This window comes from Mustela nigripes, chromosome 5, assembly GCF_022355385.1.
Source record: "Mustela nigripes isolate SB6536 chromosome 5, MUSNIG.SB6536, whole genome shotgun sequence".
In the NCBI taxonomy this organism is placed as follows: domain Eukaryota; kingdom Metazoa; phylum Chordata; class Mammalia; order Carnivora; family Mustelidae; genus Mustela; species Mustela nigripes.
The window spans coordinates 119,778,651-119,805,833 of NC_081561.1; the positions used below are offsets into that span (position 1 = coordinate 119,778,651).

Genomic DNA, 27,183 nt, shown 5'->3' on the forward strand with positions numbered 1-27,183 from the left:
CAAATAACAACAGTAAAACATTTTGAATGTTTTAGTTTTCTATAACTTGAGTGAACAAAGCACTATATCATGATAATGTTTTTAACACAAATAGGAAAGACTAGAGGGCATTGATATTCTTTTAGATTCGGCTTTTGAGGCCAAGACGTGCCTTAAACAGGTGAATCCAGAATACAAAGCACTATGACTTACACTGTATAAGGTGCTTAATAGTTCTTTAAAATATAAAAAAAGAAGTATTTACAACATGTAAAATGAACAATAACGAGAATTAGAATACCACAGGAAATAATTTTTGTTGGTTATTTTATTTTTTAAACATAGCAGTTCCAAGATCAGCTTGCATTTAGATTTGCTTTGAAGAGGAGAAGAGGGAAAAAAGAGTTATAATCAAGAATACTAATAACTGGATACTCCATGGCTCACCCTACGAGTAATTCTAGGGGGGATTATTACATGCATGCCTATCACATAGCAACAGATAAGACAAAGAAAACTTTTAAGGGGAATACATCCAATCACTCTCTGAACTCAGAGAAATAGAAGTCTATGTTGATGGTAAAAACTGAAGAAGGCATTTGTGATAGTTTGAGAAATGTCAGTGTAAAGGAATCCCTTAACTTGTAGTCCATGAGGAATCAACCCAAGCACTAGAAGAGAAAGGTTTGTTCTTGAAGCTATCCACTTAGTTTCTGAGATATCCCATTTGCTGCTTTCTCCTCAGTGTCCAATCCACTGTGAGTGAATGAGTAAATAAATATAAGTAAATAACAGTAAATAAGCTCTTAAGTAAAAGTCACCAGAAATGTACAGTTAACTTAGTGTATCCAATAAAAGGAACACTGTGTAGCTACCAAATGCCATGCAATACGAACAAATACTCAATGATATACAAATAAGTTTACTGGAAAAAGTGTAACAAAATAATATACAATCAACTTTCATTTTTTAAAGTTTTATATATTTGCCTAGAAAAAAGATTAAAGAGGCTATATGCTAAACTTTGTAATTTTCTATATTTTTTTTCACTTCTCTACAATGAGCACGCTATCCTTTTGAAGTCAGAAAAAAATCGTTAAGTATGAAAATTCTCAAAATAAAATTAACATTTAATTCACTCTGATCTTAAAAAAGTGTCACAGAGCTCCAGTTATAAAACTAAACAAGAAAACATATGGAAAATGACATTTGGAATACAAAATGGTCTAAACTACAGTATCTCACATAATGTATATCATACTCCATTAAGGTGTGCCGTCTAATGTTCTTGTGACTTTGATAATGATAATCCAAGAAAAACAAGCAGTAAATGTTTCTATGTGATGATTTCAACCAAGGTTCAAATCAATGATGACTACAAGTACATTCAGCTTTCTTTATAAAACCTATTTATGGCTGTAGAGGCACAAAGCTCTACAAAAATATGATTTCATATATGCCCGTTTTGATATATAAAAATAATTTTTACAGACATGCATAAACTACAAATTCAAAAGAAGCTATTTAGATCAGCCACAGAAATTACAGAAACCACAGCTCCCTACAATTCCTAAAATTAACCAGCTGTGTGCTGCATTTTTCGTTTACAGCAACTTCGTGCTTCTGATGCAGTGTTTGTGAGACAAGAGCCTTTTTGAAAATAATTGCCTGCACTACTCACTAAAATAACTGCCCCAAACAACGGAAAACTGGCTTTCAAATCAAGAACTACTTGAACATAACAAATTGCCCTAACCTATCAAGCTCTCAGGATCTCATAAACCTGTATTTTCTCAGATGTCACACCATATCAAATTATGGAGAAAAACATAAACATTTGGTATTGTTCAAGAAAGTATTCAAATTAACATAGAATGTTTTCATTCAGCAGTTTAAGCAGGTATTTTAAAAAATCTCAGAGGTAAGTGACAAGAATAAATCCACAATTTCAAAAAAGAAATACAAAAAAGGATGTAGAAATTCTTACGTTTCTGCAGATGCCTTGGGGGAAGAAACCTGATGTGTCTGAATTATGATGTCCCTATCCTATCAAGGTACCCTAGTTTTAGAGCAACTGTAAAGTAAACTATGTCTGCCAAGCTAATCCAGTTTTCCCAGAATTATCATGTATTTCTGCCTATATGCCAATAATCTATGAAAAATGGAAGCTGTATCATAAGATTCATGAAAAATATTTACCCTGGAGTTTTCAAGAATCATTTTAATTTCTACAAAATCAGAATCTCACTGATCAGATCTTCATCGCTTCATAATTGCACACTTTTGATTGAATAAAGTTTATGAAACTTTTTCAGCTGTTTTGCATCATAGCTAACAATATAACGATTCAATATATAAGTGAATGCCTAATAATATATACTTCAGCACTCTTATATAAAACATTTGATTTTCAACATGGGAAAGCAACCAGCAAGTGTCAGCCCAGTGCAGTTAAAATCTATAGTGTGTTCTTCTAACTAAAATTGAGGGCCAATTCAAGTATGTACAGATTTTAATGGCTGATTTATCCAACAAAGAGAGTCCAAGATTGTAATTCACAGTACCCTCGCCTTTCAAAAGAATGGTTAACTTGGCTACGATTGTTTCATCTGAGTGGAGTGAACTATTACAACAGACTATACAAATTTTTATATTTTTGTGTTTATCTGCATCCCCAATTTAAATTCCTGTGATCAGATTTTCACTAGTCTATGATCCAAACATGCCTGAGAACACCACTCTTTAGGCCATTCCCTCCTGCTCACCTCTAAGTCCAGGTTTAACACATTAAATCTACCTCAAGATCAATGATTCATTCATAGGACCAATAAAAATATTGCTGACCTCAGTTTTTCACTTAAATTACATAAAATGAAACAAAGCAGAATTTTTAAAAATTGTAATAAAATGTTATGCCTCAAAAACTGAAAATCAGTTTTAATAGTAAAATGGCCCCATTTTATTCCTATATTGCTCAGCATTAGTTTTAGAAAATAAAACTGAAATGCCTATCATAAGTTTGTTTCAAGGCTTAGGATGCACCACAATTACATTATTTCCTATTTTATCCTAGAAGAGTTCCTTTTCCAGGGTTCTAAATTTCTGACAAATAGGCAACAAAGGGAAGGCCACAAATTAGGAGATGCTATTGAAGATTTGTTTTATTAGATTACTGATTTTTCTCTCTTTAAGGGCCCTTGAGAAACATTTTTGTCTGTTATTCTCAAGAATGGCTTCTCTTAAGCAAATGGTCACTGTGATGTATAAAATTGGTCAAACCGTCCTCAACTTTGTTAAATGTATTATTGTATTAGTATTTGTTCTTGGCTTCTCTATTTAACCTGGTCTTTATTTTCCTTTACCCTACTACCTCTCTTACCTAACCTTTAGTTTATATCATTTTGCTGTTGTGTGTGTGTGTGTGTGTGTGTGTGTGTGTTTTAATACACTCCTATAAAAAATTAAATCTTTTGCAGAGCAAAGAAGACAAAGTTAATGAGATTCGGGAAATCCTAATCTCTAGATAGAGAGCATTTAACACATTTCACCAGATACATTAGGAATTACATAATGAAAACCCACTAAATAACATTATATTTCAAATTCCAGGAATGTTTCTAGAGTCCTTTTGGACTACTCTGTCCTTGCAATTCAGTTATATTTATAAACAACAATCTTCCCATGTTCAACATATTTAAAACCAAACTCACTATTCTTAGAAGTTACTTTGTCCTCTAATGTGCTTGGATACAAAACTGTCTGCTGAGAAAATATTAACTTGTTATATTACATCTATTTACCTTCCCATCTGTCAGAATTACCTGACAAAACATTTAAAGCAACTGCCAGAAAAATTCTTCTGGGAGCAGTTTCGAACTTACTTGACATCATTGGGGAAAAAAAAAAAAGTCTCAGAAAGAAAAACCAAACAGAAAGTTTAAAAATGAAAACTGTAACAACCTAAATTAAAAACTCACTGCAAGAGCTCAATAGCAAGAATACAGACACAGATGAAAATCTGTGGACTCAAAGATAGATCAATAGAACTTATCAAATCTGAACAACAACGAGAAAATAGGTTTAAAAAAATGAACTGATCTCAGCATCCTGTGGGACTGTAACAGAAGATCTAACATTCTTATCCAGCCAGACCAAGGAGAGGAGAAATAATGATGGGCTGGAAAAAGAGAAGTTCAAAGTGTCCCAAATTTGACAAACCTACAGACTCAAGAAGCTAAACAAACACTAAACAGTATGAACCCAACAAATCCACAACTCGACATACCATAATCAAATTTCTGTAAACTAGTAACAGAGAAAGAATCTTAAAAGAAACATGTTACCTACAGAGGAAGAACAATTTGAATGACAGTGGCTATTTCTCTGGAAACCTTGGAGGCCAGAAAAAAGTGGCGTATTTTTCAAGCGTTGAAAGAACTGACAATGTACAAGTCTGTATCCAGCAAAAATATCTTTCAGGAACTGAGATGAAATAAAGACATTCTCAGATTTTATACAGAAAGTAGCAATGGTAAATTAAACATATAACACACAGATATGCAGGTAAACCCCAACACATGATGTAATTTCTGACCCATTTTTCCAATTCCCCTTTGTTCCTACCTTTACTCCTAAGTATCTGTATATTCTCAATACAATAAAAACCGTCATGAGAGAAGAGTGTATCAGGGGAGTGTGACATGAGCACATGCATATGCACACCACACATAGTCTCCCAACCAAGGTGGCCAGAGCTTGAAAACAGAATAATATGACAGATTCAGGGTTCTGTTTGCTGTTGCCTACACCTAAGAGATTTGAACAGAATCTCCCTACATGCACAGCCAAAAGGGAAACACAAACAAAACCTAAAATAGCTTATTCCAACTCCCAAAGTTGCACAGATAAACTCAGCCCAGCATAAGGATGAGCAAACAAATAGAAAAGAAAAAGGAGAATGATTTCAGAAGTCAGGACGCATGCTCTGCTTTAAGACAAAGCCACTCCCAGGACAGGAGAAACTTTTCTAAAATTTCTGACCAGTATTTTCACTGAGGCTCAAAGGAACAGTGAATCTATGATACCAGGAAGGGATACAGAAATGAGATGCGGAATGACGGTGTAAGGGAAGGCACAACTGTCACGTGAAACCATTAGAAGACAATGAATACTGTAAAATAACTCTTTGCAAATGATACAATTAGGGGGATAAGTGGGAAATTAAATATAGATGAAGAATATTGCATGGAACACTGACTGATGCATAAACAATGAGTCTTGGAACTCTGAAAAAATAAAATTAAAAAAATAAACATAGATGAGGAACAATGGAAAATAAAAGTTGGAAAGAGAAATCGATGTTTTCATGGATGACAAATTTACTGAGTTCTTCGAGGTTGCATGAAGTGGTTTTTCAGCTGAAGATGAGAGATAGGTATTTGTTGTCTACACAGACTATTTTTTCATAACAATAAATCTGAGAATTATGTAATTTTGTCTTGTAATGGAAATTTTATATTCAAACCTCAATAAAATCATAACTGCTACTAGACCTGACAGTCCCTAGTGAACTACAAAGCAAATCACATCTCGTATTATACTTAATTTATACAAGGTTCTTAACAAGCTAGGTAGTTGGATTTAATTCAATAAACAATAAAGAACCAATGAAAGTTTATGAGCAAGAGAATAATATGATCAGAACAGCATGACAGAGAATGTACAAATGAAATTAATTTGGTTTCCCATATTATAAAAATAAAAACAAACTAACAATACTGAAAATATTTTTTTAAACAACAGAGGAGTTTCAAAATTATGTTTAATTATATTAATTACTGGGAAACTTATTTACCATTACAAGGGGAATCATTAAAAAGCTATTAAAATTATATAAGTGAAAAGTAAGGAAAGCAAAAAATTAAAACTTCAAAAATAAAAGTTTAGTATGTCTATATTCCTAATGGTCTGCAATAGTCCTGCTTTTGCTCTTTGCAGCCCCATCTCAAATGCAGTGGTGACGGCACAGTCTATTAATCTTTGAGAATTCAAGAGAATAGATAGTAGGATAAGGTGAAGAGGTTAGTAACCACGCAGTTTCAGGTCTACAAAAAATTAGCATCAATGATAGTAGGGCTATATTTATACTGGAGCAGAATAAAGAGAAAAGATAAGAGAGGAGGTTCAATTTATAAACTATTACTAAGGCCAAGTACATGGCCCCTGCCCTTACAGAATTAACAAACATGACACAAGACACAGAGCAGATCTAGGAAAGTTCAGAAATAAACAAAGGGTGGGGTCAGGGTGGGGAGATGTTCATAAATCTTTTGACAATATAACATAAAAATCTAAGCAGATTTTGATGTTTAACTTTCTGTAACCGTAAAGTGGAGACACTTCTCAATAACGTTCTTCTAAGATGAGTGAGGATACACATAGTGCACTTAGCAAAGTGACTGGTTCATAATTTCAATTCAAGTGACACCTCCCTTGTCTTTCCATAAATACCCTTTCATTCTCATCAACAACACAGCTAGATACAGTACAGGAGCAATCAAAATTTTATTTAAGAGTGGTCCAGATTTCTAAGACCACACCAGATCCAAAACCACAGACTTTGTGGAGTAGGTCTTACTTTATGAATATAAATAAATGGTGCTATAGAATTCAGACAAAAGAAAAGTACTCATTAGGTCTGAACTGAGTTTGGAAGAATGATTTGGACAAATGTCAATGAATAAAGAACCATATTATGAAAAAGAGAAAATGCATGAGGAAACTTATAAAATAGTAATGTTTATTCAAGAAAGTGTTATCCAAGCAATGTTACTTTAGAAAAAGCAAAAATGCTCTGTATGGCTGTAGTTTGTATTGGGAAGTAGTTGGGACCTAAGGTTTAAACGAGTTTGGTTTTCACCAGATCGTGAAGATAATCCACTGTCTTACACAGGTAGTGGTTCTCAAAATGTGTTGGCTTTGGAACTCTTTTGCGCTCTTAAAATTACTAGGGGCACCTGGGTGGCTCAGTGGGTTAAAGCTTCTGCCTTCGGCTGGGGTCATGGTCCCAGGGTCCTGGGATCGAGCCCCGCATCGGGCTTTCTGCTCAACAGGGAGCCTGCTTGCTCCTCTCTCTCTGCCTGTCTCCTCTGCTTACTTGTAATCTCTGTCCGTCAAATAAATAAAAATCTTTAAAAAAAAAAAATTATTGAGGCCCCGAAGAGCTCTTGTATTTGTAGGTTTGTTCTATCTGTCTATCCATCCATCCATTCATCCATCCATCCCTCAATTTCTTATACTAGAAAGTGAAACTGAGAAATTTTTACAACACAAAAATAGAAAGCAGTCACTTCTTTATCTGTTGATAACATCACACATTAGGCAGATTCTGGAAAACTCCACTATATACTTAAGAGAAAATAAGAACGAAAAGAACATCATAATGTTACTATAAGGATAGCTGGGAGGCTCAGTCAAGTTAAGTGTCAGCCTTCAGCTCAAGTCATGATTTTCAGGGTTCTGGGACCGAGCCCTATGTTGGGCTCCCTGCTCAGCCAGGAGCCTGTTTCTCCCTCTCCCTCTGCCCCTACCACTCCTGCTGATGCTCTCTCTCTCTTTCTCTCAAATAAATAAAATCTTAAAAAAAAAAAATAATGTTACTATGAAAATTGGTTTTAATCTTGCTGATGTCCAGAAAGATCTTAGGAAACAGCATGTTCCTGTACCACATTTTGAGAGTTGCTGCTGTATAGTAGTAAGAATAACCAAATCAGTGCAGGGTTTAAAATTTTTTTAAAAATCTGTTAATGGTGTGTAGAAAGACTAAAGTAGAAATATACAGAGAAAGAGCCCTGGATTTGGCACAACAATGAAATGAGACTGCCAAAGCTGAATTTATCATTTGCAGAAAATTTCTTAATGCTAGACTTGCAAGCAATAAAAGAGGAACAAACAGACTTGATTTCTTCCCTAAACTTCATTGTACCCATCAGAATACAAAATTCATTTCTTTAGGTAAGTATATCATAGGTATGGTCTCAACTACTCGAGAGTGGTTCAAATTGCAGAAAAAATTATTTTTAATAAAGTCAATTTGTTAAAAGTCAAATTTTGTTACTCTATATGCCTTTATAAAACATTATGAAAGCAAAAATCACACACTAAATCCATGAGCATGTTATGTTTTTCCATTGTGTCTTCTACAATTTCATTTTTTTATAAATTAATTTATTTATTTTCAGAAAAACAGTATTCATTATTTTTTCACCACACCCAGTGCTCCATACAATTTCTTTCGTAAGTGTTCTATAGTTCTATAGAAGTTCTATATAGAACTATAGAACACTTACAGGCTCCCTCCTGAGCAAGGAGCCCAACAAGGGACTAAGTTCTATAGTTCTCTTACCTCCTTGGTTAGGTTTATTCCTAGGTATCTTATGGTTTTTGGTGTGGATTAACTTTTAAAAGAGAAGTTCAATTTTTAAAAATAAGCTTCCTACCTTCACTGCTAGGAAAAGAAAATTAGTGCTTTTGAAATATGAATAAATGCAATAATAAAAAAAAATAGGGTATTGGATTCTACTTCCAGTAATGGCAGATGAGCAAGTCTGTAGTATGACTCCCTGCAGATAATTATAAAACACTTGGCTGTATACAAGTAATAAAAACAACTTGTGAGAAACAGGACAGCCTCAGAAAGTGGTAAAAAGAGAGAAAAGTAATGTCAAAACTACAAATGAAAGGGGTAAGAATTACCTGTTTGTAAATTACTGACCTAAGAGTATGACCCCACACTCACTGCTATAGCTATAAAAAACCATAGCCTCACTGGCAAAATATGCCAGAAATCAGATTTCAGAGCTAGGATTCAGAACCAAAAAAGCAGCTTGAAAATTAAAATGAAAAGCCCAGCAATATGGAAAACTCCCAGATGTTTGAGTGAAAACTAATATATTTATGGGAGAAAACCCAAGAGTCCCAAGCAAAAAAGCAGGCTGACACCCGAACAAAAATCTATTTTAAAAAAGATTCAGCCACATAGAACCAAATCTGTAAGTTTGAGGCTTTTCCTAAATGAGTGGATTTCCTAAGTATGCAGAGCTCTAGTGGCTGAAAAGCAGTAACTAGAGTAGCAGAGGGTGTCAGTTGATGAAGTTTTGGGCATGCTAACCCAAAGAATCACTACAAAAAAAAAAAAAAAAAGAATCACTACAAAATAAAACATATCACTAATAAGAGACTCATATTCCTTCAAGGCCATGGGAAAAAACCCAAGTTGGAAATTAACATTAATTTTAGCCAAAGTAATTAATGAAGACTCCACATATTAGTCTGTTTTTTTAAGATTTTATTTATTTATTTGTTACATGCCTGGTATAAATTTTAAGTTCATTGACAGTAAATGTTCTTTTAAAACAGTAGAAAGTGAGAATGTGGATAAGACCGACTTCAACTGGCTGAGCCACCCAGGTGTCCCTAATCTGGTATTCAAAATCTAACCATATATCACAGTTAGGCAATATAAGCCAAAATATATGATGACAGAATAATAACAATATTAGTTTACTACTCAGTGTTATCACCGATAAAATATTTAACAAAATTATGTACTTTTTATAAAAAAATAAAAATTTTTTTACATTATCTCAAAATTAAAATTTTTCAATGAAAAGACCTAAATTAACAGTAGTGGAAGTACATTATACATTTTAAAATTAATTTTGAAGCTGAAAATCTGAAGGAAAAGAAAGGTCAAGCTCCTGTGTTCATTACCTGAACTTATAAATATGTAGTAAAAATTCAAATGTTTTCTCTATGACTGATCATTTTCTTCAGTTAAAAATCTATTTATGCTCACAAAGTAAATAAATCCGAGATTCTGTTATAATGTAAATGGGAAAAGATAAAGTTCTGCATATCATAAATACAAGAACTATGTTGTTGGTTCTATTAAATTTTTCCTTCTGCTACCTCTTTCTGAAATACAAAATCATTTGTCAAAGAATAGCTTTTTAAAAACCTGTCAGTGACAGAGTCTGAACATTAATATACTCTCCTATATTATTTCATAAAATAAAAAGGATATTTAAAATAACCAGAGTTACATCCTGATCACTGTCTTTTATCAAACTATAACTGAAATAGGGATCTGATCTTCACCAATAAATCTTTAAACTCTAGAATTCTTTTTTTCTTGGCTGTTGTTCATAATGTTGTAATGAACATAGGATCTTTGAGACCCTAATTTCATTTCTTTTGGGTATATACCAGGAGTAGAATTGCTGAATCATATGGTAGTTCTATTTTTAATCTTCTGAGGAACCTCCATGTTGTTTTCCAATGACTGCACCAATTTACATTCCCACTAAAGGTGCCCAAGAGTTCCCTTTTCTCCACATTTTCCAGCACCTCTTATCTCTTTCCTTTTGGTAAAAATCATTCTAAAAAGTGTGAGGTGATATCTCATAGTTCTGATCTGCATTTCCTTGGTGATTAGTGATGCTGACCATCTTCCCATATACCTACCGTCCACCTGTATATCTCCTTTGGAAAAATGTCTATTCACTTCCTCTGCCCATTTTTGTTTTGTCTAGTTCCACTGAGAAATAACTGTCATAACATTACTGTATAAGTTTAAGGTGTACAATATGATGACCTGATTTACATATACTGTGAAATGATTATCAGAGTAGGTTTAGTTAACATCCATCATCTTATGTAAATACAATATAAAGAAAAAAATTCTCTTTGTGATGAGAACTCTTTGGATCTCCTCTCTTCAAAACTTTCCTACATATCATACAGCAGAGTTAGATATAGTCATCATGTTGTAAATTTTACCTCTAGTACTTATTTTTCTCATAACTGGAAGTGTATACCTTTTGACCAGCTTTCTCCAATTCCCCATTCCCCAAGTCATGACTTTAAACTCTAATAGTATTGATTACATATCAGGTATAATTTTTTAAAATTTATTTTCAGCGTTAACAGTATTTGTTGTTTTTGTACCACACCCAGTGCTCTATGCAATCCGTGCCCTCTCCTATACCCACCCCACCACCTGGTTCCCCCAACCTCCCTCCCTCTGCCCCTTCAAAACCCTCAGATTGTTTTTCAGAGCCCATGGTCTCCCATTGTTCACCTCCCCTTCCAATTTCCCTCAACTCCCTTCTCCTCTCCATCTCCCCTTGTCCTCCATGCTATTTGTTATGCTCCACAAATAAGTGAAAACATATGATAACTGACTCTCTCTGCCTGACTTATTTCACTCAGCATAATCTCTTCCAGTCCCATCCATGTTGCTACAAAAGTTGGGTATTCATCCTTTCTGATGGAGGCATAATACTCCATAGTGTAAATATAATGTTTAAAATACACATTTGATAACCAGTAAGGACAGGCAACTGTCTGCCAGAAAAGAGGCTGGCAAAGATGTCAGGCTGATCAGCCAGCATATTACCTCATTCATTCCACTCCACTGCTGAGGCTGAACTGTCCCATTAATATTTAGTTATCAATTGTTGGATTTTTTCAAAGCATTATGAATATTACCTTATTTACACATTCTACCCAATTAATGATAATCTAGTTGTAGCTCTAATAATATAGTTTTTGCCTATTCAGTCATAATATAAGATCCTTGTAGGCGGGAACTGTATCTTAAGTATTTTTGTTGTCATGCATTTCACCTAATATAGTGCTTTATAAAGCACATGGTAACTTCCTATTTGATGAAATAAAGAATGACTAAAAATTTTTATTATATGTTAAGCAGCCTTATTGAATATTTAGAATAATAATGGGATCATTTAAGGACCTATATATTTTCCTGCTCTTAAAATTGAAGTCGGTCTTATCCACATTCTCACTTTCTACTGTTTTAAAAGAACATTTACTGTCAATGAACTTAAAATTTATACCAGGCATGTAACAATATTCAAGACACAGCAGGAATCACAGAAGTCAGAAGGATAAAATTGAACAAAACACCAGCAAAAATCTCTTTTCTAGAGGTAATATGTGACTACAAATAAAAGTATTTCATTACATTATATTTGTATTGTATTTACCTGAAAAAAAAAAAAGGATTGGTATTAAACAAAAAATACCTAAGTATACAACATACCTGAGTTCGTAAAATTTCATTTTTTGACAACTGCATATCTCCAGTCAATTCTTTCACAACAATGCCCAGTGGCTCCAGACGTTTGCTGAAGTAATTTGTCATTTCAGCTGCCAAGGCTTTCATTGGAGCAACATATACAATCTGTGCCAAAGAAACATTACCTTGATGAACGAGCAAAAGCTACAAGTCATTTGTTTCACAGCATTCAATATAAATCAAAATTTATTGTGAAATATAATTGCAGACTATAGCAGTAAAAAAATCTTAATAGCGATATCTGAAAAGTACTTACCTTTCTTAGGTAGGTGTACAGCTATTTAAAGGACAATGGGATTCGTTTATATAGCCTCGTCGCTTTGAACACTGGTTCTGCTTCAAAGCTAAATGTATTTTCAGTGTTTCACAGGGGTAACAGGATTTTCATAACACAAAGAGGGACTGCCTTACTAGTAATAGAGTAAATCAAGCAGCAATCTTTACATGACATCATTAATAATATCCTTAAAACTTTCCAGATTTCATCTAATATGTATAGCTACAAATGATTTTAATTTTATAATTTAAAAACTTGTGGTCTGACTTGTTAATTTCCTACCTTAAATTCATTCTTTTTGATAACACCTTGTTGAAAATGCTGGCGTATTTCATGTAAAACTGTAAGCATTGCAATGTTGGTCTTTCCAGCCCCAGTAGGGGCACAAATCAGCATGTTCTCATTGGTGTTGTAGGCAGTCTCAAACACGATTGACTGGATTCGGTTGAGTCTCCTCATTCCTTTAAAAGCCAGCTGCCCAATCTAAAGAAAGAAAGAGAGAAAAAAAAAATGACTCATTTAAATGATGATAATGTGAAGGACCCAGACAAATACTAAATGCAAATATTTACTTCTTTTGATTAAAAAAAAAAAGACGACTAATTTGTTCAGTCTCTCAATATGTCCAATATTTAAACCAAAGTGTGCAGTTGAGAACTCACAACTACTATATGATTCTAAAGAATTTTGGAGTTGCATACTCACTAAATTTGAAAAATATAATAATGACACTATGTATCGTATCTTTGTACATGATCTTAAATACAAAAGAATGATAAATAACATAAGGCAATAAAATGAAACACAGGTATGTTTTGAGTTTATATAATGATATTCTAGCTTAGTAAATTGAAGATAACTAAAGTCCAAACAAGAAATTTCCTGGGCATATAAATGAATAGGAAACTCTGCTTCAACACATTATGGATTTAAAAATATCTTTTTTAATTGCAGTCATAATAGTAGGAACAATAGCTGCAGATTATATTCATTCAGAACTTACACTGTGATACATATTAATTGTGAGCACTTTGATATATTTATTTAATTCTCAAAATAGTTCCATGGTATAGGTGTGTGTATATATATATATATATATATATATATATATATATATATATATTTTTATTTTTTTTAAAGAAATTTCATTTATTTATCTGGAGAGAGAGGAAGGTAGAGGGAGAAAGCATGCATGCATGCACATGTTGGGGAGGAGGGGTAGACGGAGAGAAAGAGAGAAGCAGACTCCTGGCTGATCAGGGAGCCAGAAGCAAAGCTTGATTTTACAACCCCAAGATCATGACCTAAGCCAAAATTGAGAGTCAGACGCTCAACTGACTGAGCCATCCAGGTCCCCCAGGTACTTTTATTATGCCCTTTTAATAAAGAAGAAAATTGAGTGGTTAAATAATTTTTCCTAAGGTCTTTCATATGAAAAGTCTTGAGAAATTAAAACTACAATGTATTAAAGAAAAAACTGGGTAAGATTAGTGATAGAAAACTGGAATGGCTAAATTGATGTCAGAAAAAATAAATTCCAAAGCCAAGAATCCTATCAGGAATAAAGACAGTCAGTTTATAATGAGAGAGAATAATTAATCAGAAGGCATAACAGTCCTAAATGCTTATATATCTATAACAGATCTTTAAAATGTATGAAGCAAAAACTCAAGACATGCAAATGAATTCAATATCCCTCCCAACACTTGACAGAACAAGTAGGCGTGAAAATCGACAAGGTTATAAGCAGACTTGAATAGCACTATGAATCAATTTGACCTACCGACATTTATTCATCTAACAGCAGTAGAATACAAATTCTCTTCAAGTGTTTGTAAAACATTTAAAAAATATACTATATTCTGGGTCATAACACAAGTCTCAATAAATTAAAAACTAGTCCATACAAAGTATGTCATCTGATCACAAAGGAATGAAATCAGAAATCCTTAACAAAAATATCCTTAGGAAATACTCAAATATTTGAAATTAAATAACGTGCTTGCTAAATAACCCATGGATGAAAGAAAAAATCAATAGGAAATTAGTGAGTATTCTTAACTGAGGGAAAGAGTAAGCTCAACATATTAGAATTTGTGGATGCTGCTTACGAAATACTTAGGGAGGAATATATAGCACCAACCACTTATATGAAAAGCGATGAAAAGTTTTAAGTGGATATCTTCACCTTCCAAAATAAAAAAAGGAAAATTAAAACCAAAGTTAGCAGAATGAAGTAAATAGTAAGGATTGAAGTAGATATCAACAAAATGGAAAACAGGAAAGCTCATTCTTTGAGAATGGCCACCTAAACTGATTGATCTCTAGCCAGACTGATCAGAAATAAAAGAGAGAAGGCAGATCTTACTGACATCAAGAATGAGAATAGTGACATTATTACAGATGCTACAGATATTGAAAAAAATAGGTAAATATTAATAAACAACTTTATGTCAATAAATTTGACCATGCAGATGACATGAAAAGTTACTTGAGTTAGGCTAAGATGTCTTAAATATACCATAACCTATAAATGAACAAATTGATAAACTCAAGCGAAACGAAAAAAACATAATCTTTAAGACATTACTAAGAAAATGAAAGAAGCCAGCATGGAAAACAATCTTTGTGAAGCATACATTTGGTAATGGAATATATAAAGGATTCTCTGAACACAACAGTAAGAAAGCAAAAAATCTAATTTTTAAAATGGGCAAAAGATTTGAACAATCAATTCACCAAAGAAAATACCTGGATGGCAGCACAACAAAAAGATGCTCAACATTATTAGTTATTAGGAGAATGAAAGTTAAAACCACAATAAGATAACATTACATGTCTATTAAAATGGCTAAAATTTTAAAAACTGCCCACTGCCAGTGTTGGTGAGGATGTGGAGGAACTGGCACTCATACCTATGGCTGGTAGGAATGTAAAAATAGTACAATCACTTTGGAAAATAATTTGGTAATTTTTTAAAAGTTAAACATACAATTAACATGTGATCTGGCCATATCACTTCTAGGTTTTATCCAAGAGGAAAAAAAGTACATGTACATACAAAAGGGAGTACTTGCTCTCTCTTGAGTGGATGCACTCTATCTCAAATAAATAAAATCTTAAAAAAAGAAAAAAAGAAAAACACCTGGAACTAGCTAAAAATTAGTACAGATAACTCTTGAACAACATAGGATTGAGCTGCACAGATCCATTTATACACAGATTTTTTTATAGTACAGTACTATAAATGTATTTTCTCTTTCACATGATTTTCTTAACGTTTCCTTTTCCCTAGCATACTTTACTGGATGAATACAGTATATAATACATACAACATACAGAATATGTCTTAATGAACTGTTTATGTCATTAGTAAGGCTTCTGGTCAATAGTAGCCTCTTAGTAGTTAAGTTTTTCGGGAGTCAAAAGTTACATGCAGATTTGACTGCATGGGAGGTTGGTGCCCCAACCTCCAAGTTGTACAAATGGTCAACTGTAATTGCATAAAGGATAGGGAAGGATAGAATAGCAAAGATGATGAAGATTTAAAAAAAAAAAAAAGTAAGCCATGACCAGACTATGAAGACCACTAAAGGTCTTTTTTTTGGAAAGACAATGTGAAGGAATCAGCACAGGAAGTTGAGGTCCCGAAAAGTTAAATAACTCACTCCAGTCCACACTGCTAATAAATTGTGGAAAAGATGGGACCTGAACTCAGTGTCTCTAGTTTGGAAAACAAACCACCCAATTTACTATTTAATATTATACGATGATTTACTTTGCCCATTAATAAGACTCTACATTCATTTCAATAGAACACTGCAAAAGAATTCTTTTTTTTTTTTAAAGATTATTTATTTATTTATTTATTTGACAGAGAGAGATTACAAGTAGGCAGAGAGGCAGGCAGAGAGAGAGAGGAGGAAGCAGGCTCCCTGCTGAGCAGAGATTCCCGATGCGGGCGGGACTCAATCCCAGGACCCTGAGATCATGAGCTGAGCCGAAGGCAGCGGGTTAACCCACTGAGCCACCCAGGCGCCCCTGCAAAAGAATTCTTAAAATACTGTTACAAGTGAGGGAGGTGGCAGAGTTTGCACCATGGTGTACCCAGCCACTCTGGTGCTATCAGCAGGTACTACCCAGACAGGTATGGAGGGGGTCCTGGAGGACCTACATTTTCCAGACAAGCTCAGGATCCACTGTATGTTCCTTTGCTGCTGTAGCTGGACAAATAGATGCTGCTGAACTGCAGAGATGCCTGACACGGGCACTGCTGGCACAAACCTTTTAACATGGAGACTTGTCAGCTTATGAATTCAATGCTGGCTAGAAACAGGTCAGGCACAATGGGTTGCAGTGAATGTTAAGAACTCTGGGCTGTTCTGAATGCCTGGACACAACAGTTCATCAGTTTTGACAGTGACTGGAGTGGAAGAGTAGATCCTCAGGAACTGCAGAAGGCCCTGACCACAGTGGGATTTCAATCGAGTTCCCAAGCCATGACTTCAACAGCAAACTGATACAGCACCAATTTCAAGATCACCTTCAATGACTACATCACCTGCTGCGTCAAACTGCGAGCTCTAACAGACGGCTTTCCAAGATGGGATACTGCTCCACAAGGTGTTGTGAATTTCCCCTATATGATGATTTCATGCAGTGTGTCCTGAATGTTTAAATCAAGAGGAGACTGTAGGAACAAACTCAACATTCCAACTGGAGTTCTCTTTTGCTCTTACTCTTTGCCTTCAGCAACGTGTGGAAACTTGCACTGTGGCTTTTCCTTGTAAAGGTTTATCACTTTATGTACACTTTATGATGTTTTTAGTGTTGATAATAAATTCTTTGGAATTTTACTAATACAATATCAGGTCTCTTACACCACTCAAAACTTCTTTCAGCCATAGTCAGTGATGCCTCATTTTCTTGTTAAGCCTCTTGTACATAAAATTTCAGTGTATAAAATATTTAAGGCACATTATATATTTTTCATTGTAAGATATTTAAAAGCCTTTCATTAGACTACAGCTGTATCTTTCCTCTCCTAGAAGAGCTTTCACATGGTATTGAAAACTTTATTATGGGGTATTCTAACCATGCAGATTGGCCTTCTAAATAGGACATATTAAAGAAAATCTCACCTTCTTAATAGGACATATTAAAGAAAATCTCACCCATTCATGGCTGGGATTATCATCTGCTCACTTGGCAAATATTTATTGTGCTGCATTTATTTACTTATTATATATATTTTTTGTTTAAATGGTCAAAAGGTAGTTACACAACTTATAATAAAGATATTAGAGAGAATATACACATTCAGATTATTTCAAACACTGATATGAATTTTTAATACATGGTATAAATGTGAACCAAACTAATGCCATTTTGGACAAATCTGTCACTATGAGGGTTCCAGCACCTAAAACTTCTAGAGCACAGCCTCCTATCCCTCCAACATCTTTTTCTTTTAGTTAACCACGCAACGTTAAGTATGCCCTTGGGACATAACCTCTGGACATGCCCCCAGAGATCTGACTATGACACACACTTATTCTTAAACATTCTCCTCTTGGATTGTCCCCCCAGTATGGACTCCCAGTCTCTAGGGCTATAAAAGCAAGTGTTAAGGGAAATGGGATTGTAGAGATCTACTCCTCTTGCAGCTGCCCAAGATACACTTGTACCTCTAAGTCCCCTTAATAAGCCATTTCTTGTCAAGCTGGACTTGTCAGCCTTTATCTTCAGTCTTAGGGCTCCCATGGCCTTTAGAGGTCATTTCACATATACTTCCCTTTCAAGGAACAGTGTAATACAGAGGAAGAGGATATTAACAGGAAAGGGAGATAGGAGTCATGGAGAAACCGTAGGTCTTGGTAAAGAGCTTGGATACAAGAGAAGGTCTCTGCATGATTTCAAGTAAGGAATGACAAATGTATTTTTTAAAGGCCTACTTGGCTACTATGTGAAGAACAGATTGGGAAATTGTAGACAACTATGCCAGTAGTACAGGTGGAGGGTGATGCTGGAATGGAAAGTGAGGTAGGAGGATACAGACTACATTTTTGAGGTACAGCTAATAGGATTTGATAACAACTTAAATGTGAGAGTGGATTAAAAAAAAGAGACATAAATCAAAGACGACCTTTTTCCCTTAAGTAGATAGATGGCAGTTCTACTGATGCTATATAAGGAAGATTAAAAAGACAGACTAAGAGAGGAAAAGAAAAAAACACTACATTTTAAGAACTTATTATATGTCCAAATTAAAATTTCAAACAGGCAAGTGCATCTGACTTTGGAGGTCAGTGGAAAGTCAAGGATTTTTTTTTTTAAAGAAACTAATTTTCAGGGGATGCCTGGCTGGCTCAGCTGGTTAAGCATCTGCCTTCGGATTAGGCCATGATCCCAGAGTTACTGGATCAAACCCCATGTCAGGCTCCCTGCTCAGCCCGCTTCTCCCTCCCCTCTACCCCTCTTTCCCATTTATCTGTTCTCTCTTTCAAATAAATAAAATCTTTTAAAAAAAACAACAACTCATTATCAGAGAGTTACACTGACTTTCCCAAGGTTACACATTAGTAGCAGACCTAAAATAAAATGTCACATTATCCTTCAATAATAAAAATTTAAGGGTGCCTGGTGGCTCAGTGGGTTAAAGCCTCTGCCTTCAACTCAGGTCATGATCCAGGGGTCCTGGGATCGAGCCCCGCATCAGGCTCTCTGCTCAGCGGGGAGCCTGCTTCTCCCTCTCTCTCTGCCTGCCTCTCTGCCTGCTTGTGATCTCTGCTTGTTAAATAAAAAATAAAATTTAAAAAAATTAAAAAGGAAATGTAAACCATGCATGTAAATTTTAACTTTCTAGAAGAAACATTCAAAAAGTTTTTAAAAATTGAAATCAATTTCATAAAAATTTTATTTGACCCAATATATTTAAAATATCTTTTCAATACATAATAAAAATTATTCTTTTTTCATAACAAATCTGAGCAATAAGTATATTTTACACTTAAAGCATATCTCAATCCAGACCAGCCATATTTCTTTTATTTGTTTTAAATTTTTTTAAATGAAATATAGTTGACATATCATATTAGTAGTTTCAGGTGTACAACATACTGATTTGATAATTCTATACATAACAACATACCTGACCATGATATGTGTAGTCACCATCTGTCACTGTACAAATTATTATACTCTTACTGTGTTCCCTATGTTGTACTTTTCACCCCTGTGACTTACTTATTTTATATAACTGGAAGTATGTACCTCTTAATCCCTTTCACCTATTTTGCCTATCCTTCCACCCCTACCTCCTTCAAGACTGTTCAACAGCACATGTAGTTAGTGGCTACTGTATAAAACAGTGCAGCTCTAGAAGCATCCAGCTAACTTACATAATATTTAAAATATTATTAAAATACCTGACAGATATATTGTCATAACATAACAGAATGAATCATAGGAAAGACTCTTAGGACAGCATACAAAATCCTAAGATGGTCTCAAAGGCCTTGCCATAATCTGAGGGTCTTGGAACTCAGAAGAGCTATTATCGAGGATGCTTCCAGGAACAGAAAGAAAATTAGTTTTATCTGACCTCTCATTCTTAATAAGGTCATCCTTAGTAAGCAAAGAAACAAACAAACAAACAAAATGAGTAATCATTTGTTCCATGCCTTAAAGACTAGAATTAATCTTCTTTTCCAACAATGACTAAATCACTAATACTTATTTCTTTTATATATATATATATATGTATATATATATATATATCATACACATATACACGTAATACTTATTTCTATATTCCAACCCAGTCAACAACAGTACAGTAGTTAGGTCTAAGCATGCACCACATACTAATATACTAAACTGGTCCCGACTGAAGCCTTACTACTCACCTTTATTAAAGGTTGACAAAACTTCACCTGATCAAAAATTACTTACAGTCTCTTAAGTGCTAAATGATAAATATAAGGAGTTATTTCCCTTTAGAATATGAGACTACTAGGGTGCCTGGGTGGCACAGTAGGTTTAGTGTCTAACTCAGATCATGATCTCAGGGTCTTGAGATCAAGCCCCGTGTTGGGCTCCAAGGTCAGCACGAAGTCCGCTTAAGATTCTCTCTCTCCCTCAGCCCCTCCTGCTAGTGTTCTCTCTCTCTCTGAAAGAAAAAAAAATCTTAAAAAAAAAATGAGTGTACTAAGGGTTGGGAATTATGTTTTTCATCTTCATCCTCCTAATACCTACCATAGTACTTGGCACAAAGAAAATATTCAATTATTTTTCTTTCCTGTACTTGCTTCAGCTGAGTCATTCTAATTAAACTAATTCTCATCTGTGAGCTGCATCACTGATGAATTTTCATAAATCAAGCAATACTTATGACACTCTATGTTAAGCACAATGACTAACTCCAGAACAGGAGCTGGGTATATATTATTCTGCTAACATTATTTAAGTGTGATACATGTTTTCTATCAGACATCATATAACCTAGCCAAACTATTTTTTTTCTACATTCATACACTGCAGCTTCCAGCAAAACTAGATGTTACCTTGGACATTAGTCCCTGTTAAATTTGTTCTTGGGGGAAAAAAGGCAGTGTTTTGAAACATACTTTTACATTTTTAAAACCTTCTTGGCACTAAGATAGCATTAGAAACCCTAAAAATAATCAAATACTTAGCATGTCATAGAACATAAAAATTATGGTCAGGAATATTTAACATTCTATCTTTACTGTTTATCCTCAAGAAATAATTTATCCTCAAGAAACTGCTTGGCTGATTTATACCCAATCCAAGATAAATACTTATACCTGTATTTTTACATATTTATATCTTTTATGTAGATACAGCAACATATGCTATACATGCTATTATTTTAAAATATCATAACATCTGAGTCCAAAGATAATAAAATATCATTTCTGAGAGAGTTTCTAAAAATCAGTAAAAACTGTTTATTTCTTTATTTTAGCTGCAAAAAAATTGTAGGGAGTTCTTAAGAGACTGCAACTAGAGACTCCTACCACATATAACGAAGTTGGTCAATTAAACTCTGGTGAGTGTATAACAAGAGGTTACCTTCCACTAGTGGGTTATGAAATCAATTTAGTGGATGGTAATCAGCATTTTGAAAGAATAGAAAAGAAAAAACATAGTGCAGCATATCATATATAAGGGCCAATACTGTTACATAAAATTTTTGTGTTTGGGTGACTGAATCAATATATGAAATAATAGGGGCACCTGGGTGGCTCAGTGGGTTAAACCTCTGCCTTCGGCTCAGGTCATGATCTCAGGGTCCTGAGATCGAGTCCACCATTGGGCTCTTTGCTCAGAAGGGAGCCTGCTTCTCCTCTCTCTCTGCCTGCCTCTCTGCCTACTTGTGATCTCTCTCTCTGTCAAATAAATAAAATTTTAAAAAACTTAAAAAAAAAAAAGAAGTAATAGTTTGAAACTCAATGTTATAGATAAACACTTTCCAACAAACACAAACACATTCTTTCAAAGTATGACATTTCATTTTGGGAACACAGCAATCTTTCTCTAACAAATGTATATAATCTTGGGGTTAGAAATTTCACTTTTTTTAAAAAAAAGCATATTTGCACACATAGAAAATGGTGCACTTGTAAGATTACTCATCACAAAATTACCTGTGGTACCAAATGTCATCAAGAGAGTACTAAAGTGAATAAATTATGGCACATCAATACAATAGAATTCTAGGAGGCCAGAAAAAAACTCTGAGAAGAAAAAAAAAAAACCTCTCTGCAGAACAAGAACATTTCCTATTCTGGAAATATCTTGTTATGTGAAAAAAGTAAGGTGCAGAACAGCATTTAATATGCTATTTTTTGTTCAAATTTGGTGGGGGTGGGAGGAAGAGAATATGAATCTTTATTTAGTTGTTTTTAAAGATTCAAGATGAATACATAAATTCTAAACATAGTGGTTATTAAAGAAGGAAGTAGGGATCTGGGCAGATGAAGAACAGAGAATAGGAGACTTCGCACTATTTATAGGTTTCTAGTTTTTGAAACATGATAATACCTATGCAAAAGAGACACAAAAAGAGATACAAGTGACTTCTTTAAAAAATGAAGAAGTATCTAATTAAATAGAGAATCCTAAGTGAGTTAAGTATTTCAAAAACATTTCATATTAAAAAGTTCTTCTCATTATTCCTATTTTACCCTCCAGAGACAAAAAGATAAATTGAATTACTCTTCTGAAGACCCTTCAAATTATCTTAAATCATGTATTCCTCCACTCACTCTCCTCCCTGACATTCTATTTTTCATCTGAATACACCTAGCTACTCAAGGGTATCTCTGAAACGTTCAGGAATAGAAGAATGGCAGATTCTTCTTACCTCCAATACCTGATACAATTAGACCTATGGCCTCACACAAGACTCTATGGTTTCATCACAGAATCAGATATGTTATTAAATGCAAAAGTTAAACTATATTCCTGCCATCATCTAAACTGCATTCTCCCATTCATGCAATGTATATTGAACACTAGCCACAAAGTCTCAAGCTGTGAGGACTTTTTCTCTGTCCTCAACAACTCATGGTGCACCAGGTAAATCTGGACTACAAGGAACCTGTTACTAGGTCCCCAACTAAACTACTACACACCTCCATACTCTAACTTTAAAAAATAAATTAAAAAAAAAAAAAAAAAGAGAAGACTTCACATACTATTTCACTGAATATGCCAATCCCAAACTAGATGATCTGTGTCAAGATCAGTAAACTAACATGATATAACACAAATATTAAAATGTTATCTTCAATGATCTTGGATTACAAATACATAAGATAATATATTCTTTATTATTTAAGTTGATAATTGTTCACTAATCCATTTAATAATAGTAATAGTTAGCATTTCTATTGAGCACATAATACATATGAAACTTTTAAATACTATAAGGCGATTATTTCATTTAATACCCAAAGAAACATCATGACATAGGTCTTTATAAAAAGACCTTATTTTATTTTATTTTTTACATTTCTTCAAGTTTTTACTTAATTTTCAGTTTTTTAACATACAGTGAAATATTAGTTTCAGGTGTAGAATTTAGTGACTTATCACTTAAATACAGTGCTCATCACTATAAATGCCCTCCTTATTTTAAAGATGGGGACACTGGGCAAAGCAGATTCGAAGAATCTACCCAAAGATAAATGGCCAGTAGGCAGCAAGCAGAGCAAATCTAATACCAAAATCCAAATTTAAAAATCCCAATTAAAAGCTTATAAGGCTTCCTGATTTCATTACTTTACACTTTTATTTCTTATGCTAATTTTTAACAAAGTAACCTAATTTAATAAAAATAAAAATGCAAACTCAATGAACATACTAACCATACTAATAACTGAATAAAGGCAAAGAGAATTTTTATTAAACCAAGTGTTTACAATTTTCAAAAAAATGATTATTCTTGATAATGTTTATATCTTCAAATGCATTATATATATTACTTATAAATGGTTAATGTTAATAAATTTGCATATATTTAACCTAAAAATCCCACTTCAAAAAATTTATCCAACTTAAACTAACTGAACAAAAATGCCAGGAAATAAGCACAAAGACATTTGCTAAAACGACATTTACAAGAAAAAATAGATATAAGTTGAATGTCCACAAATAACGGATTGGGATAATTAACTCATATTACATTCTTCATGAATTACAGTAGTCAAACTGAATAAAGAAGATATTTGTGCTTATAGGAAACTGTATCCAAAAGAAAAGAAAAAAAAAGCATACCACAGAACATTAACATAATTAAATATTTGTTAATATATTTAAAAAATTACAGGAAGATATATATCAAACTGCTCCACAGGAGTTGGGATTATAAAAGAACTTTCACTTTCTGTTTTATAAATGTTAATATGATATTTTAGATACTTCTTTTTTTGGTAGTGAACAGATTTTATACTCAGCCCCACCAAAAATTCTTTTATTTAAGTGCAGTTTATCTTAACAATAAACAAAAAAAGGAAGATGTGCTCTGTACTGTGTTAATGCATTAAAAATAACATAATTTGTTTCTTTATAGATAGAAATATGTAATGTTTTTATGTTAATACAAATTAACTGAGTCACCCTTTTTCATTATCTCATAAAAAGAGTCCAACATCTTTACCAAACACCAAATTTCCAACTTGTACTTCCACCTAAAAGCACACTGAAGAATTACTGAATTCTGCTAATTATAAAGAGAAAAGAATGACAGTCTATGGCCAGTTTCTCTTTACTGAAGAGTCGTCCATCTTAATATTTCATAATAATTCATTTTGAACCAGACAATCTGGGTAGAGGAAATTAAATCTTAACAACAAAAGGCCTCAGGAGAGTAATCTACTATTAAATCTTTGAAAGAACTGAGATTATAAGATTTTGTGAAAATCAGGTAAGTTATTACATATGACAAAAAGCCATCAGAAATTATAATGCATAATTCATAATCCTTCCATGTTATTTAACTGAATGCATTTATATCACTAAAATAGTAACTGGAAATACTTAATATGCTCTTAGTATCAACTCCTGAAAATTCATTCATACTGAAAATACTCCGTCTAAGAAGCATAATAAAAACAATAAAAAATAAACCCAACTAATAGATGAGTTGTCTAAATATACTCCACTATACGATGACAAAATGATAAATAAGAAGCTATCAATGTCCTTGAAGAGAAAAAAAAATAACAAGGACAAAATAACAAACAATGGGAATACTACACTGAATGAGAACTTAAGGTACAGTGGGAGTCAGAGAGGTGCACTCACCTCTTCTTGGAAGGGGAAGTTAGCTTCCTTGCTCCTAAGATGAGTGAAGGCTTGAATGCTAAGGAGAACCAAAGAAAAAGTTCTCAAGAGGGAATTTTAAAATTCCCAAAACCCTGGCTGCCCATAAGCTCCACTGATAAACTCCTGAAATGGCATATTTGGGTGTCTTCTCAGCACACATCAATCTAACAATTTATCATGTCAGTTATCTCTCTGAAGTAACACTGAAATGCTGAGCCAATAGTCACAATTCCACTGCACACGAGGACAGAAAAGAGAACTCAGTTATGGGTTTGATTTGGGTAGATTTGGTTTCCTTGTCATTAGAACTCATTACCATAATAAGACAGGGCTAATTTCACAAAACCAGTATCATAATTAAGTACACAAACTTCAGAGGCATAAAAAGCAGAAGTGAAGTTGAAGGTTAAGAATCTGGTATTTTCTATTTAGTTAATACACTATTTTCACAAGGGAGATGAACTCATACTGACGTGTACCTAAATATCCCTCCAGGATATCAATGTAAGCAGTATAGCTTAAAAATATAAGTTACCATTATTTATTTGGTACTACAGTCACTGTGGTCCAAACTGTAAGACCTGCCTTCCAACCAACAGCTGCACCTCTAATCAGGGTAATAAAACAGAAGCACAACAGTCTCTGTCAAATTTTGTTGAATCCTACAAATAAAATGTCATTTTCAGATTCTTGGCTGATATTTATGGCAATAACTGGCTTCAGCTCTGAGTTTAACCTTTAAGTTACTTCCACTAGCTTACTTGAAATCTTGAGGAAGGATAAATATTTTGGCACTTACACAGTTAAGCTCTCAAAATGGTATAGGTATCAAATTATGGGCGATTTATTAATTTAAATTTTCTTCCACTATATATTACTTTAAACTTTCCAAAACTAATTAAATAAAGCAAGAGTGTACTTTAAACTTGGATTGTCTTAAACAAGAAGATTTTGTCATTATAGAATCCTCAGATGAATTGTTCTGACTGGTAAGAGATTATTTCCACTTGCATTTAATCCCACAATACTGGAAAATAACTTAGTTTGGTTTCAAGTCAATAATTCATTTACTATAAATAATAATAACAGTAAAAGTATATATCATATAACAAAAGTGTTAATGAGTTATTTAGAGTGGTCACTTTAATACACAAGTGTGTGTGTGTGTGTATTTCAATGCTTAAGAACATACATTGTATTGACTTCCTGAAGATCAGAAATTTTAAAATACGTATTTAAATTGGTACCTTTTAAAATTTCTAACATTTTAAATACACAACGTAATATCATTAAGTCATTTCTACAAAATGGAAGATCTGAGAATTATTTATTTATTGGGGAAACAAGCAATAAAGCGGGCTTATAAATTACTCCCTTAAACTGAAATTTACTACTTGTTTCCACATGAGATCTGAGACTCACATAGAAGAGTTCCAGATACATTAAACACACCACTCAAAAGAGTAGGGAAAGGATCTGGTTGAAGACTGCTGGAGAGGAGCTCCAATGAAGGTATGCCGAGGAGGCCAGTGCCTGGAGAAGAGGCTCCTCATACTCCTGAGAGGGAGTGTGGTGTGCATGCTTTTAAAAATGACATTTCCAGAATTTAACCCTTGAGGTTTTCATTCAATTGTCTAGGGTGAGCATGGTAATTCGTACATTTCTTAATAGCACCCCAAGGATTATCAAGCACAAGCAAGATTAAAAAATGTTATCCTAACTTTCCCTACCTACCTCCCAACACAGTGACTAGGTTTTCTTAGTCATCTGTTCTTTAATAATTTAACACAACCTAAGAAGAAAACCTATGGAAAAAACAAAGTACCTCTGGCTCAGAAAAACTTTTGTTTGAAACATGTATCAAGTTGAAGGCATATATTTAGTAAGGGAGTCTCTAAAAGGAAAATGTTTT

The 27,183-nt window shown here is 33.7% G+C and overlaps 1 protein-coding gene and 1 pseudogene across 1 annotated transcript in view; one reads left to right on the forward strand and one right to left on the reverse strand.

The window, feature by feature from the left end:
* ASCC3 (activating signal cointegrator 1 complex subunit 3) overlaps nucleotides 1–27,183 on the reverse strand; it is a 336,478-nt gene that overhangs the window by 229,598 nt on the left and 79,697 nt on the right. The window contains exons 9-10 of the mRNA XM_059401113.1: nucleotides 12,699–12,899; nucleotides 12,104–12,244 (exon numbers count right to left, since the gene is read on the reverse strand). Coding sequence (XP_059257096.1) covers nucleotides 12,104–12,244; nucleotides 12,699–12,899 — 342 coding nt within the window. The remainder of the gene's footprint in view (nucleotides 1–12,103; nucleotides 12,245–12,698; nucleotides 12,900–27,183) is intronic.
* LOC132018505 (sorcin-like) lies at nucleotides 15,029–17,094 on the forward strand (annotated as a pseudogene).